The sequence below is a fragment of the Nesoenas mayeri genome, assembly GCF_963082525.1.
Source record: "Nesoenas mayeri genome assembly, chromosome: 10".
NCBI classification, from domain to species: domain Eukaryota; kingdom Metazoa; phylum Chordata; class Aves; order Columbiformes; family Columbidae; genus Nesoenas; species Nesoenas mayeri.
In genome coordinates, this window is record NC_137560.1 from 12179504 (window position 1) to 12197122 (window position 17619).

At 39.3% G+C, this 17619-nt stretch overlaps 1 protein-coding gene across 1 annotated transcript in view; it reads right to left on the reverse strand.

Moving 5' to 3' along the window:
- Positions 1-17619, reverse strand: part of LOC308043971 (contactin-4) — a gene marked incomplete at both ends in the record, with an annotated part of 157556 nt that overhangs the window by 12548 nt on the left and 127389 nt on the right. The window contains one exon of the mRNA XM_080350395.1: positions 2175-2350. Within this exon, the coding sequence (XP_080206521.1) occupies positions 2175-2350 (176 nt within the window). The remainder of the gene's footprint in view (positions 1-2174; positions 2351-17619) is intronic.

The following is a 17619-nucleotide window of genomic DNA, read 5'->3' on the forward strand; positions in this document are numbered from 1 at the left end:
TTCGCTCTGATTCTTCCTTTATCTATCTGGATATCCAATTTATAGCCTCTCTGGTATTCAGAGGCCCAAGTTGTGTCTACATCTATTTCATAAGTGAAAACCAGCCCAAATTACCAGACATCTGCAATAGTTTCACGGCTTTGTATTACGGCCAGCATTTTGATTGCCCGGTGTTTTTGTGCTAAAGATCATGAGAACAGCACTCTCTGAGGAAATCTTGCATCATCTAACAGTGGTAATTTGTTTTTCAAACACCAAGTGCATGTCTGATTAACTGTTGAATAGGACCAATTATATTTCTGTATGGAAAGCTGAAAACTCTCTAAATTTTTATCCAGACACAAAACATTTGATACATTGGAAATTTCAGGGTAACCTTGTGATTGTGACTTTCTGACCATGGAATATTAATAAAGTTTGTAATGTTAGCTTTGCAGGCCAATCAAGTGCAGTTACTGGGAAGAGCCGTCACTGCTGATGTGTGCCCCAGGCATCAATCTGTTAATGATTTTTTTTAGGGATAACAGCAAGGCTTGTAAATTGTATTTCCTTTTCCTTTCAGCATTAAATTTCACTCCTGACAAAGGTAAACACGGACTGCCAGTCTGCCTGAAACCCAGTGGAGCGTGCAGCTCTGTAAAGCCTCCCTTAGAGCAGAATGCAAAACCCTTTCCAGTTTTCAACCTCTGCTGAAAATTTGTTGCATTTTTTCCTTCTTTTTCTTGCTACCCTCACCCCATAAAAGTGGAAAAAAATGAATCAAGAAGGATGATAAAACATTTTTAAATTGCAAGGAACTTAGAAATTAAACTCAGCAGTTCCCTTCAAATACAGAACAGGCTAAATTAGATGGAATCCGAACTGTGAGGGAAAACATTATGGTTGTGGAAGAAAGTAAACTTTTTACCCATCTTCCAGATACAGCCTATGAAATTGTTGCTCCTCTCTTAGTAAAAAAATATTTGCAAATTATTTTTGGTCAGAAGAATGGCATGAGAAGTTGGGGAAGGTCTGATGGACATGCTACCTTCTCGTGTGAACCTCATTTCTAACAGACGGCATCCTGAGGTACCTCCTGTAGCACTGGCCCTTGCTGATCGCCAAAATTCATGCTACAGCAACTTCAGGAAATCTGAAACTATTGGAAAAGCTGAAACAACCTGCCTTTTACAACTCAGGTAAAAGCAGAGAAAAAGTCAAGCAGAGAAGGACCATCACAGTCACCCTTAGCTTGTTGAGGGTTCTCCAGTCTTAAACCTTCCTGGAGAGGCAGAAAATGGCAAATGACCCAAGCAGATTTTCTCCTCTTCTAATGAAGGAAAGCAATTCCTATCTTCACTACCTTTTCTTCCCCGTACCTGCCACTTGGTTATGGTCTTGAACAACAGCGGTGGCCAGGGCTGTATTTGATGGGCAGTCTAACCATCATTTCACACCTGACTCCTCCTAGCTGTTGTATTTCCATGAACATGATCTTTTCAATCTTCAAATAAACAATTCTCTGGACATTGCAAAAATTTGCACCATCAGTGGGTACTGACAAACAAACAAACAACCCAAAGATACCAAAGTGACATTGCCAGGAAACACGCACAGATAATACTGATAAGAAATGTCATTTGTGACAGTCGATGATGTTTGTAATGCTATACAACTCCTTTTGTGTAGAGGAAAAACAATCATTCTAAGCATGTGGTCACAAGAGGAGGACACAGACAGAGACAGATAAACATGCCAACAAACACTGCCTGAACAAATTTGACGATATTCTCTTATTTCCTGCTATTTTCTGTATAGATACAAAGCTCTACAATTGTTATATTTCACATTTCTTTTACTGTTACAGCCAGAAAAAATCTATTATGGACGTTTTCCTTGAACGAGAAGGCAGTTTTTTGCAATGAGAAAACATATTATTGGTCTTCTGACATCCATCCCACTGCAACATGAATGCATCGTTCATGCGAGCAGATTCCAGCCATGTCATTAAGAAATCAACACAACTTTACACCCACTATAATGTAGCACTACACTGGCAATGTTTATCATCTCATTCTACATAGATGACATCTCCTACTACTAACTTAGTCAAGTCCATTCCTTCTATTAGTAGACCTTTTCTATGTTACCTACTTTTATTACTGTGAGGAGATTGCTTTAGTATTAATACTTACCCCTCCAACTCTTTCAAAGTGATCCCCATCTTTTTCAAAGTCTATCAGGTGTCCATTAAATGACCAGGTAAACATGATATCCAGCGAGTGATCATGAGATACCTGACAGGGCAAGACAATGCTTTCTCCAACAGTGACATCCATGCTGAAAGGTGATACCATAACCCGGGTTGGATCTACAAACAACAAAGAAAACAAAGGGGGGAAAACCAACATTAATCCTGTCCTTCTGAGAAGGGAAGAGAGATGTAGAGATTTTTAGGATCTCTGTGGTCTTACGCAAAATGCCATTGACCTGGTGAGCAAGAACGGAGCAAGTATTTTGGGAAGGTGAAGCAAAGAAAAGGTGAGAAAGGGCATTGTCCTAAACACGGCATTTGCAAAGGAAAGCCCCCAAACCTGCAGGTACATGTGACGCAGCAAGTTCTGTCTGCTAAATACAGGCAGCAGCACATATCAGCTTCACCTTGGGCTTCAGGACTGATCCTTTATTCACAGCTGGAGTTCACATGGATCCTTCACCACTGGTTTAATAGTCTATTTTTCATTTTAGTCATACAATACAAGCAAAATGGTGGCATAGAAAGATGAACCATGACACATTATGCAGATTTCAGCTCCTATCTGTGCTCATGTACTCCCTCTGCCTTTGAAGTTAACATTTGTCTTTCATTTCTGTTGACAAAAGTGTCATGATTTTTTTCTACAGGGTCTCAGAGGAAATGAAAAGAAGAAAACATATTGCTTAACAATGAGACCAAAAGTCTGAAAATCATATACAGATAGATATTTTTGCTTATTCCAAAAGTCTCTTCTGCACAGCTGTAATGCTAAAATACTACAAGAATTATTCATTCTCTGGTACACAAAACCAAAATCTTAACTACTTTTTCCAGGGACTATTGGCCAATTGCTTAATTCTCTGCTAAAATAATAAGGATACAGCAACAAAGATACGTACTGAGCAGAACTATTCACTGAAATTCAGGGCATGTGAAGCTGTTCCTGGATTTTCAAAGACCTTACCAAAAGCATACATGAGGTGGTGAAAAAGATTTAATCACTGTCTTGAATAGGCTTCAGATCAAGTCCTCAGGGAGTTAGCTGTATTACGCTGGACAAATTTAATTCATCTATATTTTGCTTTCACTTCTAACAAAATCGAGTAACTCTTAGCAGAACCACAGTAGATGTTATGTGTCTTAACTAATTAATAAAAGTAAAACATTTTAAGTTTCTCAGGAAGAAAGCAGTATAAGTGCAAGTTATTAAAAGAATGTTAAATTCTTGCCTAGACTTATGACATTGTTTTTGATTATAAGTGAGGTATATTGGGATTTTACAGTCACTTGAGATTGCTGCTACTAAAACTTCAGAAGACCTGGAGCATTCCCAGCTCAGGATGCTACAGAAACACCCACACCTGCAGTGGGGCTCAGGCACAGAATCACTTACTGAAAAGCCTTTCAACATCAGAAGTTCAACCTCTGCCCTGCTTTAAGCCCATATGAAATATTTATGAAGACCATGACTCCGAGGTGAAATGGATGCCTCCCACAAAGCCCTGAGCTCTCCTACATGGGTCCCAAAATGATCCATGTAAGCCGTGGTCCTTAACAAGAGTCAACAGCGAGGTTTTGCTGTAGCTAACCCTCGCCTCCACAGCACTTTCTGCAAGAGGCAAGAAGTCCACACCATAAATCTGATTCTTCCTGCTGCAATACATACTGCTTATAAGCATCTTAAGAATGGAACATGGGTGGTTTGCTAAAGATCTGCTTTCAAAAGCAGCTTAGCACAGCTCCTGTGGACATCATAGGAACTGCAAGTGCTTGGTGCCTCTAAAAATCAGGCCTCCGGGTTTCAATCCAATCATGTCAAGAAGCATTGCAATCTAATAGCTGAACATACCAGGTTATGGGATGGCTGATACAGCTTGGTGACAGACGATGCGCAAGGAGGGCTCTGACCCAAGCCATGTTCAGCAGGAGCGCCAGCCCCAGTAATGCACTTTACAAATCACCCCAAGGAAAATGCTTACCCATCTCTTCTCAAGGACTGGGAAAGCTGGAAAACAAACACATCCCCTCCCCCACTTTAATAGCCCTAGCAGAACTTCAAATGGAAAATGTTTTTCAGAAGCCAATTGAGGGCAGCCGAGTGTAGGCACACCTTAGCGATACACAGCTGAGTGGTAATCAAAATTATTAGATTTGCATTTTCAAAACCTGTAACATCAGGCAGTTTTTAAATTGTGGAGAGTGCTTTAGTGATACCAGAATTCTGTTGGTTAAAATCCAAGTCAAAAATACAAAATAACCCCAATTGTTTCTTCCTGAGCTAGCTACTCATTTATTTATTGTCCACTTGCACAGCAAGAGAAGCAATCTAGGGAGACAGACACTCAGGGAGAACTGATCTTAATGTTCTGTTGCTGTCCTTTTCCCCCCAAGTGCAGGTTATTTTCCTCAGATGCCTTTGCTTAGAAAAGGCACTATTGCCAAGAACAGTTAATTAAAGGAAAAAAAGTGGTTTTGGTGACATTTTGAGCTGATATTCATATTTGGAGCACTCGGATGCATATTGATATAGTTTTATAAATAAGGCTGAAAGATTCAGTTGCAGAAAAAGGGTAAGAATTTCCAATAGTAATGTCGCCCTTAAAGCTGGCTGAACCCTCCACAGAGGGAAACAGCACCTGGCACCTCCCAGTTCTCCTGCAGAAAGAATAGACAAAAAAACAAGCGAAATTGTTCAAGATCACTTCCAAGAAAGTTTGTCTGGCATGCCACTGGGAATGCACTCAAGGGATGAAAAGCCCTCTGTCATCAGGAGGAAAAAGAACCTGTTTTCAGTCTCAAATAGGAAATGGGGAAAAAGATACACTGTCCATGCCAACATATTCTGTAGGTGTCCATGTAAAGCAAAGATGATAGCAGATGTAAGTTCACATTGACCTGGGCTTGGCTTTGCTATAGAGAACGAGGAGAGCTTTCTTCATGGCATATGCCAGGATGTGTCCTCTGCAGAGCGGTTAGTGACTGTCTGTAGGTGTCACTGGAGGCTCAGGGAAACGGGAAAGCTCCTTATCAGCTGTCCTTTCATGCCAGCGCTTTAAGGAGCACACTTCGTGTGTGATAGAAGCGGCACTTTTTTTGTTCTATGTGCCGTTTTCCGTGCATGCCAGCCAGGCTGGCAGCTCATGGAGTGGCTCAGCTTGCAGCTCGTCATCAGAGCTGAGATAGTTTGAGCATTGTGGAAGCTCAGGAGGATGGTCCTCAGCTGGAGCAGACCCACACAGCCACACCGGACAGCTCTGGATGCCACTGCCGTGGACCCTGGCCTCACTAGCGGGGTGAACTGGGGCTGAGCTGTTCTTACCCGCTTTTGTTCTGTGTTACATCCCATAGTTTTATTACTGCAATGAATTTTGTGCATTTCTGACTGATTTAATGTGTTTGGTTTATATTACAAGAGATTTTAAGAAAGTTTTCTTGCTAGCTTTCAGTTTGTTAGAAGAATGGGAGCTGAGCAGCACTTCCCACCTGCAGGAAGGCTGTAATTGCTTCACTTCTGTCCCTCATTCCCCGTTAAACACCTGTCATTAGCTGTTAGTCCTGCCTCTGTTTTGCATCTTATTTCGGGAAGCTGTGGTGCATTTCTGAGCTGCAAACCAGCAGGCTGCAGACATCCTGGGTATGGTCTTAGGGTAACAATTATCTAATCTGAAAAGAAAACATGCCACCCTGATTTTATATTGATTGGGTGTCCATTAGGAGGGATTACTTGTTTAGGATAAACAGCTTTGCACCGCTGCGTTTGCTTGTGGTAGCTCACGCAGTGCTCTGTTGTGTCATATTGATCTGGAGGACATGGCACAGTGGGACACAATATACAGTGGCACGACATAAGTGACATAAAAAGAATCAGAGACTGACAGAGATAATGCTTTAAAAAAAAAATTGGGTCTGTCCAGAGCATGCAAGCATCTTTTGAACCATACAAGAGGACCAGGGCAAAGCAAGAAGTACTGTCACATGTATTGTGCCCGTCGGCAAGATTTCAACTGACCAAAGAGTTTTTTCCACCTAGAGACAGGCAGACCCATTTGTGTTAGATGGCTACTTGGCACCCCATTTCCAAAATGCTCATTTCCAATTTGGCTCAGCTGTGGAGGCTGCGTGCTCTGTTCCACTGGGAAGGGATTCAGTGATGCTAAAAACCGCAGTGCCTTTCATTTAATGATATTGAAGTGCTTAGTAAACAATGAGATATGCTTTGCCAGCCCTGGCTACTGAAGGAATAGAGAGTATTTTACTATAATAAAAGATTGAACTGTAACATCCTCGGGAGATACAGCTCCTGTTGTTTGCTTCAAATCACTGGAGTTGAGCATCTTAGAGACAAATTCAAAAAAAGAGGTTATGCCAGGATTTCCAGTGCCAGTTTCTGAAACCTATGCACCTAATAGTTAAATGCTTATTTAGACATCTATCCTGGCATAGGGGAAGAAGTCAAAGGAGAATGAAGAGAATGGAATATTCAGGTTTTGACATACTTATCCAGGGTAAAAAACTAAAGAAATCAGAACTCCTCTCCTAAATTAATGGTGCCTTCAGACTGTTATGCTTACAAGGGAAATTTTGCAAGATTTTGCAAAGGCTTATTTCTTCCTTTCTTCTTCCAGCCTTGCCCATTTCACTTAATTCAAGGTGTGTTTGCACTTTCATGCTGCCACATTTGGTTAATCAAAGCTAATGGAAATTTTGTAAAAAACCCTTTATTGAAGGTCTGCAGCATATGTCCTTCTCCCCTTTACTCTTTTGCCTATATAGCCAAAGTATCTTGTAAATATTCATGGCTTTGGAGGGGAAAGTATGTGCAAATGGACACAAGTCAGCCAGTGAAAACTGTAACAGCTACTTATGGACTGAAGAAACATGGTCTGATTTTTTAAGTGGAAAAAAAAAGTGTTTTTGCTGAGGGTTATGTACATTTTCTTCAAGTACATAAGAAATATTGGTATCCTGTGTATTATACTCAGAGGGCATGTCTGCGTTAAATAGCAGCGAGCAGCTCAGACACGTAATGGTCAGAGCTGCTGCTGCAGAATGCAGAGAGGACATTGACTCCAGGCTGGACAAGAGGAGACCATACAGACCAGAGCTACTTCAGCATATGAGGCTCTGACTCTGCATCATGTATTGTGAAAGGAGCATGCCAGGGCATCTGTTAGCTGTTTAATAAAAGCCAGTGTGGATGACAAGGTAATTTCAGGTTCAAGCATGAATGCTCAAGTGCAAGAGTTTATGTTCAATTACCAGATGCTTCAAACAAGCAGCTAAGACAAAGGCAAACGATGCCAAGCACACACGGCTGCATCCAACACGAGAGAAAACAGTGCTGCTTTCCTCGGGCTGAATTTCTGTTCACATTGCTGATATTCCATATGTGGACTTAGGCAGATAAGCATGCGTTTCAAGTTTGATTAACCATCTAATTACCTAATTCTCTTAAACAGCCATTAGCCTTACAATGTTAAAGTTCTACCTACATTTTTTACTTATCTGCACAAGCCATTCCATGTACAAGTTCTTAAAATGGGTTTTTCTTGTGGATAAACTATAACTCAAGTATTTGGGATTCACTTTTTCACTTTCTGGAATACCAGCATGTTTACAGTTTTCATTTTGGTTTTTAACTAGAGGGAGTTAATAAGTGCATTGCAGATTGATGTCCTCTATTTGCAATGACATTTTACGTTATTGTATTGATTTCAAGGCAAATCATGTCTGGAGAAAATAAAAATCAATCTTGGAGGTAGAATCAGATGTTTTCTATGAGCAATCGAAAAATCAAATTCCAATATACGAATACTCAAAGGTTCTCTAATGTTTCTTCTACTTGTGAATTAAACATTTATCCAAGACTATAAAGTCAAAAGCATCTGAGACTTGATGACTGGCAAAGCTTCTGAGAGCTCTTAGTGCTCTGGTCACCATCAGGCACTACAAGAAATTCTGAAGAAAGGAAAATATGACCCTGAACTAAAGATATTAATAACCAGTGAAGAAGTAAACACAGTATGAATTAGCATAGTAAAATGCAGTTATCTTAACAGATTGCTTGAATACTTTATGGGGCACGGCCAAAATCAGGATTAAAAAGAAACAGGGAAAGAATTTACAATATCTGGCCTTTACAATACCACAGACATGAACCGTGATGAGTCATATATGCTTTCAGGAACACACAAATCATTCTTATGCCAATGTAAATCTTCTGCTCCATATAATCAGCTATTATACATGTGCACTCACAAGACAAATAACTGATTTATAAGGCACATTTCTTAACAGAAAATTTTGCAGTATTACAGTATTCTCTGTTGTGTCCTATGGTAGTTCAGCCTAATAAAATGTAATCTTATTAAAAGCAAAAGGGACATGATCAGTTTAGAAAAGATAATTTAGGTTTGGGACTAAAGTGACTTTTCTGATTCTAGAAATGTATGTGGTAGGTGGTCTAGATCTTTCCACGTAATCAGGCAGCACCCATCTTTGGCAAGGAAGGCAGTGATACATGGCCATGTATTTAAGGGGGATTAAGGAAAGGAGGGGTGGAACATTTGACCTTTCCTGGAAGAGTGGAGACTCTGATTCAGTTGAGCTAGGCATTTAGGACACGCTAAAATTGCTTTCCTGAAAGAGGACCCTTATGTTGTAGTTTACTTGACTTAATCTTACATACCAGAACCACAGTGGTGTGGGGGAAAGGCAATTATTTTTAAATAGGTGCTTCAGCATGTCATGTGTGCCCCTTTCTCTCAGGCAGCCTCTGTTTTCTGTTACTGTGGGCAAGGTTTTTTAAAAGAGTTTAGATGTTGTTCCTTGTGACTGTGCTCCTAACTAACCTGTCCATCTAGCTGCTGAAGATTCCCCTTCCAGAATGGCAGTTTCCTTCTCAGCTTCATTCAGAGCTGAACTGCAGTCGAGGTACAAGTTATTAACATATTTCTTAAACTGACATTGAAAAAGAGCTTCCCACAGATTGAAAACTGTCTAAACTTGATGTAAGAGTCTCCCTCCCAGGAATTAATGCCTCCCACCTCCCAGACAGGGACCAGGCAGTCAATCAAGGGATTGCATTTCTACATACTCAAATATGCATTCTTTGTGTGGCTGAATAATGAATGAAGGTTAATTTAAATCTGAAAACACATTAAGAATGGAATTGCATCAAATAATACTGGGGAAAGATGTGCCATTATAGCAAATTCAAAGACAAAATATATGAAAATATTTCCACTCCACTGAGAGTACAGAGTGTTACTTAAATAACAAGAGGGCACAATACTTCATTTTAACCTCCATTTTACCTAGTGCAATGCAATCTTATAAAATCAAGCTCTCTCCATACAATTGTGACAAAATCATATGTAATGGGGTCTGGGAATGACAATCAAATCTGTCACTCACAGAAATGTGTACTTGTTCTTTATAGCAGCATGCAACAGTGCCTGATTACACTACAAAACCCAAACACCTTCTCTATCTCTTTGCATCTCAGACTAAAATAAAAGCCACTTCACTTCAGAGGTTCCTTAAATGAAATTGGTATTTTTGACAAACGATTGAACCATTTGTGACACACTTTATAGATAACCCAGTGAATTCAAGGTGTTACCTTTTGTGAGCTATTGATTGCAACTAGCTGATATCCATCTTTTCAAGTATGGAATAATCTACTGTCATTGCAAAAATGATGGCCATCTTACACAGAAGGTTAATCAGATACAGGAGAAATCATATCTAATCTTTGATAAATTGCAAGTCACTCAAGGATCAATCACTATTCTCCTGGTAACACAAGCCAGAGGTAATTGTGCAAATGTAATGACGTACAGTTTGCCGTGCAGCCCATGTACACATTGGCCAACCGTATTTTGCCCCTTTGAATAGTTTATCCTGCTGAGATGGTTGATTTCTGGCACTTCTAATTATGTTTTGAATAGTAATGATCATAAATAAAAAAACATGTCAAAGTGAGGCAGAGCAGCAATAATACGACATGCAGGCATTCAAACTGCAAAATTATGAAGTGATTAGCACAGCCTTTGCATTTTTATGGTATAGTATGTGTTTCACATCTTTCCTATCTGAGTTCTATGTCTATTTTCTACACTCTCCTCATCAGGACCAAGATGTTAGGAATTAGGTGACAGGCAGAATAAATCCCAAGTTAAGAGTCATTAGGAATGGATGGATCTTGAGCTGTCAAACTTACAGAATAGTATGAAAATCACTAGCTGGACTTTCCAGTTTCCCAGTAAATGATCCATAGCTTAAGCATCCTTAACATCACCCAGATCAAGTCTTGCACATGTCATGAATGTCTTAGAATAAGCAAGTCTTGGCATACTGGTCGTTTATCACACAGCCCAAGACACATTCATCTTCCTAAGTACCCAGTGTGAACACAGCACGTCACCATTCATATATGGAAAGGACAACTAGGTGGGAGCACCTACTGATACCTCTGAAAACAGGAAAAAAAAATATTACATTAATATTAAGAAATCAGGCAAATTTAAGATTATTCTGCATTACGTCCAAGATGTTTTAACTTGGTTAAAACAAACCTTTACACTAAACTGCTCTATCAATATATTTACCCAGCATTAGTAAAACCCACACACATGCCTCAATACAGGTATCTGTATAAATACCATTTTATATGATAATGCAGCTTGCAGGAAGACATAATACCTCTTGATTATCAAAATTAATACAATTATTTCACAGTATATGCTTGTTATGTTAATCAGACTATATTGCTATAGAGCTATACACACAGAGAGACATAGAGAATGTCACAGTATCATTCTGGTATATATCTACATATAACCTAAAGTAACTTTATTTTCCTTATTATATGCATGTGTGGCTGTTAAGGGATATCCCTCACTTCAGGCACTATCTTCTTTATATTAGGTATTTGGCCATCATGTGCTGCAGTAAAAAATACAGGCCCACAACTGCCCTCAAGCTGTATTATAAAACCAGCCAAAGGGAAGCACCTCTCTTCGTTTTCATTTGGTCAAGAGTCAAGGCTTACTGTAGCCTCTTTTGTGTTTGGTTTTAGGGATTTTTTTGCCTTGCTTTTCCTGCGAATTTCAGTTTGCTGCAGAATAAGAAGAGCAGTGAATGTAAGATTTTATTTCTGTGATATGAAGCTACAGATTCTTGCTGCAATTAAAAAGAAACTTAGAACGTATTGTGTTTTTTTGCGTGCTTTGCATACTTTATTTACTGGCCCTTGTAAGACCTGTCTTATGAACGGTGACTGGAGTGACTTTATAAAGGCCAGCATTTAGAAACATAACTTAGGTATCAGAACTAATAGCTATTTTTGAAACTATGAGCCCTATGCCGCATATCAGCAGAATATACCAAGTATTTCCATTGCTAACTTAGTTTGTCCAGTGTCTCCTGAGGGATTACCCTGTACGGATGGGGAAAACTTATATTCACAAAAGAACAAGAGAGTTTTTTCCTTGCTAAATCATTTTGATTGTGACTTTCTTGGTTATGGAGGCAGAAAACTATGACCTACTGAATATATAGTCATTATTAGACGAAAAAAGCACCAGGAACAATTCCAAAGTCAAACTTCTGCCATTTAGCTGTTTTACTATTTCTCAACTGTACTTCTACAATACAAACCCATTTCAGTTCAGCACGTTCTTTGCTGCTTTCAGATGCTTTAACCGTCAGGTTTGGTGGGTCTGTGCTGTTAAGCTCTAATGAGCAACCAGGATTTAACTCCCTTACTCTAACTTTCCGCATTTCTAAAGTATGATTTCTTTTTGCCCTTCTTCCCTCCAACTCTTAGCAGATCTCAAAAAAAAAAATTGTCAGAAAGTGGGCTGTCAAGATTCACTAATTTTAGAAGGTACCAATGTATTTATTTATTAAAGAGCCTGAATCTTGAGTGGAACACAAAGTTCAGCATAAAAACCACAAGACCAATGCTGAGAGTGTCCCACTTGGACTCATGGCTACCCGTGAGAGTGTCTGTCTCTTGCTGTTATTATAATGGCTTATCTGCTGGGTGGGTTGCTCTATCCATCCACTCAATGCCTTCAACCAACAAATTTCTCTAAAGTGGCATCTGCTCCTTCTATCTTATAATTAGAATACAATTAGTATAAGTTCTTGCAAATAGCTCCCATAGAGAAATGACTCTACTACACAAAAGAAAGATCTAAAATTCCCAAGCTATTTACAGTCTACACTAAAAAGAAATCTGGGCATTTCTCTAGTGCCTCAGGAAATAACATCCAGACAACAAGACATAATTAAGAAGTTGTTATACATTGGGCAGGACAAGGCATGACAATCTGCAGGCAGGTAGGACAACCAATTATGCAAATAACTTTTAAAAATTTATTTTCAGTTTGAAAAAAATCCTGTCAGGTCAGCTCTAAAAGGTCAACCTCAAAATAAAAAGTCAAACTTTTTAATAAACTAAACACTTAGAAAATATTATTGCTGTTACTGGTAACATCCAAGGATTGTACATAGCTCCCGCTAGGGGCAAGAACAGCAGGGGAGACAGCCTGTTAAGCACTAGTTTAAATTCTCAGAGTTTGAATCACAACTAAATGTGAACAATTAAGCTTATCAGAATTCCATCAAAAAGAGAATTAGACAAGCAAAAGAGGAGGAAGAGTAGAGTGAAGCACAGGGCTGCTCTGTGGGGTGAAATCTTGCACAAGCACAGACCTCAGAGCGAGGGGGAATAAAATGAGCTCTCCTCCTTACTTTCTGTTTGACCTTGAGCAAGTCATTAAAAGTCTCTGCTGCCTTATTTGCCCAGCCTATAAAATGGAAATAACACCTTCATTATAAACTGTTTTGTCTTCTTACACCACTGTGCACTGCAGATATTTTTATTTAAGATTAACTTCTTCTTGAAACCCTGATGAGACTTCCACGCTACCACAGGCAAGATTGAAGCATAAACACCTATTTCTGAACAGAGCAAGCAACAGTAAGAACAGAAGCATTAAAACAAACCTTGAAAAAAAATTCTGGGCCACAAAGATCTAATTTGTTTCCCAGTGAAGGTAGGATGTCTCAATGATCTGTGCTCTCTTGCAAGGAAATGACTCGTGTCTCCATATTTCAATTAATCAGTGAGACACTGGGAAGGCAAACTCTTCTTCTGAGGGACCTGATACTTTTTTGCTTTCTTGGTTGAGTCCCGGTTCTGATGTTAAGGGAAGAGGCAGGATGGATGCATGGATCATGTGTGGAATGAAACTAACAACCAGCAAGATCATCTCATCATTACAACTTACTCAAAATCCCCAGCTACTACTCTACTGAATAAATATTAAACAGAGGGCATCACTAAAAATGTCCCTGACATTTCTCCCACTACGTGGCATTTTCCTTCAAATTAACCACAAGTTTTTCTCATGTAAATAATTTCGAAATAAGAATCAAGATCCAACTTGCAAAGATACACACAGAGAAGAGGAGGAACAAATAGCATGTCAGTGCTACCATCTCTCCTTTTAGCCTGGTTTCACTGACGGATGAGTTTGGCCTTCAGCACACAGCTTTGCTAGGGCTTCAGCCATGGTCTGAAATATTTCTCCTCGACACTCCCACTCCTGTCTGTTTTCTGCAGGGAACAACGCTCATCGTCAACTGCACCAAACAGTTTAGTTACCAGGACTAATGGATTCAGGCTTGGATTTTTACAGAGACTTTCTACTGTGCACTCAAACTTTCACTGATGAAATACTGCTGACTTCCTAACTAAGCTCTAATAAATATTATTATTTACATATCTTCCCATTGTAGCTAAAGAAAACACAGCACCAAAACCTACAGCTTCGATCACAAGTTCTTCATGATACACTTAAAAACTTCAAACTCGATGAAAGCAAATTTCATGTTCCAAATGTATGTGTGACAGAGAGAGAGAGAACCAGCCCAAGCCATGGCAAGCCAATACAGTGACAAAACTTCCTTGTATTTCAGAGTCAACCTGCTTTTGAGTTATAAACATTTGTATTCATGTCATATTCCCAAATGACTGGCTTGAATGCTGTGACACAGCACACCTAGAATTTAACCTATTCCAGTGGTGTCTGATATTAAATTCTCTCTGCCATCTCAATTATGAGATTAAGACAAGGGACTCTAGTCTCCATATTAACTTTGATGGGACTGCATATAATTTTACTTAAGTTGCATTAAAAGAGGGGAAAATCAGGTCCCAGGAGTCCTTAATATTGCAACCACAACCTCAATAGTTCAGCAGCACTTCAGTTACTCTCTGATGTGTCAAAACCCACCATTTCTAGTATTTATCCATGTGTCACTTGCCGTTTATTATCTGATAAGCAATTTTGAGTCACCTGTTTGCAATCCAGCTAGACTCAGGCAGAAAAAGTCAAAACAGCTCAAAACCTCAGAAGTCTGGCCCTGCTAAGCTGCTTCCAAAAATGCTCCTGAGAAAACACACAAAAGGATTGATATTTCCCCTAGTACTGTCCCAGATTATTTTCTTCAACACTCTTACACTTCTTCCTCCTACGACAGAAAATGTGCTTTCTAAACACTTCCTCTGTATCTTTGATGTTAAAAACACAGCCTTCAGGCCAGTCTGTTCTTAGTCACTGTTTTCAAGGATATAAAGTTCTTAGGGTAAGAGAGTCATCATCACTTTCCCACTTTATTCTTCCACACTGCTTCCTTCATTTTTACTTGAAACAGAGACCGGCAGTCACTTTCTCAATGCAAGTCATGTTTAGATCATTATCTCCCCTGCCCCTAACTGCACAGACAGACTGAATTACTTTGGTGTGGAGAGAAGTGGTTCTAGGGAGAGCTGCCCCATCTTCCACAACGGGACTGTAGGCTACAATGATCTCGATTTTCTCTGTTGTATTGTTTTCTCTTAGAGTATTGCCCTAATTTACCCAAGATTTATGGACTTCACATGAAACTCATGTCTGGAAGTCCATCCCACTGCTGACTTGGAGAAGGACAAACTGTATCCTCCTTTGGAATGAAGATCAAAATCATAATGTTAGTAGACTTAACAATGGAAGATTTTCTTGAGCAAAGAAAAGACATAGGATCACATCCCATAGCTGGACAACTGTCATGTTTCATTTGCTAGAAACCAAAATGGTTCAGTGAAACTAAAAGCTTGAGGAGATACATCTTCCACTGCCAGAAATCCATGGTAACTCCACTAACACACACAAAGCTCCAGCAACTGAGATATGACCCCTTATATCCAAGGCCAGTTGGATTCCTTTCTTCTTATGTAGCTCACGCATGTGCAGAACCAGTAGCATGAACTGTTTATCACCAGAACCACCGACACAGGAGAGTTTGATCAGCTCAGCTACCTCCAAGCTGACTCTCTTGGGCACACTTCTGATGTGCTCTGCATGGTGGAACCACCTCCTTCACTGGGTCCCACCATCCTGGGTCTTCCTACAGACCTCAGCTTTCCTACTACTTGTTGCAGTTCTTCTTCAAGGGCTAAAGTAGCCCTCTGCAACAGCCAGGGAAATGGGTGGAAAATGTTAGGCTGAACACATTCCCTTTCTTATGAATTTGTAACAGCCCTCGATCTGATAGTAATTTCCAGTTAATAAACTCTGGCTGGTCTTCTTCAGTTATCAAGTTAACTGTTGGATAAAACAGTTTGTTACTTATGTTTTATATGCAATCACATACACATATATGCATACACACACACATATAATCAAATCTACTACATTTTTTTTGACTAAAATATCTAGCAGAAGTCCTTGATCTACGGTTTTATTTTAGTTATGTTTGGTTTTCATTTATATTCAAAGACTGAAAAATATTTTAACCTTTCTGAAATGGATCATGTTAAAATAAATTGAAGCAAGTTGATGAAAAGTCTTAATTAACCTGTTTTCATCTCATTAAGAGTCTGTGGTCATGTCCTATAGGTCATGTCCTCTTTCAGCTGATGTATGGATTGGATCTTCAATGATGAGCTAAACAATCCAATCTTCTGTTAATGATTGAGAACTCCTGAACCTCTTACTTTTTTGGGAAAGGACAAGAAAATTCCTAAAATGAAAGAGCTGAGCTTTCTAAGGAATTATTCTAAACCCCTTTTTATAATAGGAGAGGTTGCAATAATGCTGACCCTGCAATATATTGTGGATTTAAGATAAAAACACAGAACAAATATATGATTTTTTTTTTTCTTTTTCCCTACAGGATACACAGACATAATGGTTCAACTTTTCTAAAAAAAGGAGGTGTTCTGCACACTATGGGCTGAATAAGCCATCAGCCATTTTCTCTTGTCTTGACTTCATTATTTACCTGTGCAGTTACCAGTTTTAAGACTCCTGATGTGCCTGAAGGTTGGCTGGGGATTGGATGGACATGGAGGAGAAAGGAAAAGGTGGGGGGAAGAATCTGCTGCATTTACCATGATCCAGAGCAAACATTTCACACCAACTGGCACTCCCTACATCAGAATCAGAGAGGCAAAGTACCTTGAGAAGCTGCTCTGTAAGAGTCAATATATTTATATTTCTGCTTTTAAAAATGTAACTCTAATAATGCTAGAGATAAGTCCAAATTTGGCAAGAGACATAGGCTAGAGATTTATGCTTTTTAATATTAAGCTCTTCACCAAGACAACTTTTATCACATTAATGGCTAAATCATGCTGATTGTAAAACAGCCAAAATGAGGCAATTAGTAAGGCCTGTGACAGCCACAGAAAACAAAATGCACAAGGTTTTTAGCACAAGCCAGATGGATATCTTCAATATATTTCTTATTGTCTGCTTGTGGTAATATATTCAATTAAACTGAATCAGTACTACAGAAGACCCTTTGAATTGCCTGAAAAAAAATTAATTGTCTGCTGCAAATTTAATGAAGCTTAACAGTTGTATTATGTTTACAAGTTTTATTTGTTATGATCAGTACGCGTTTACAAGGAAAAAAAACCCCTAACTTACTGCATTCAACTAGCTGTAAGAACAAACCATTGGTATTTTACAGCTTAGTTCTTTTCCATGTTTCTTTACCATTCACTGTTTTTGTCCTTAGCAGCTGACCTGATTTTTTTCTCTCCTAAATAAGAAACCAACAGCTCTTGCAGTGCTCTTCATTCATGGGTTGTTGTCAGTTAAGTCTCACTCAGCAGTTTGACCACAAACTTGTGTTACAACATGTTCCCAAAGGCGCCGATGGAAATGTCCAGCCATGGGCTCGTCCATTTGATGCTTGCTGTGATCCTCATCAATGTTCAAGCAAGGTCACCAACTTTCTCCCGCACAACGTGGCTGATAGTCCACGGCTGTCATGTTTGAAGAGTCCACATTAAGGAAATCAAAAGCAAAAGGCATGTC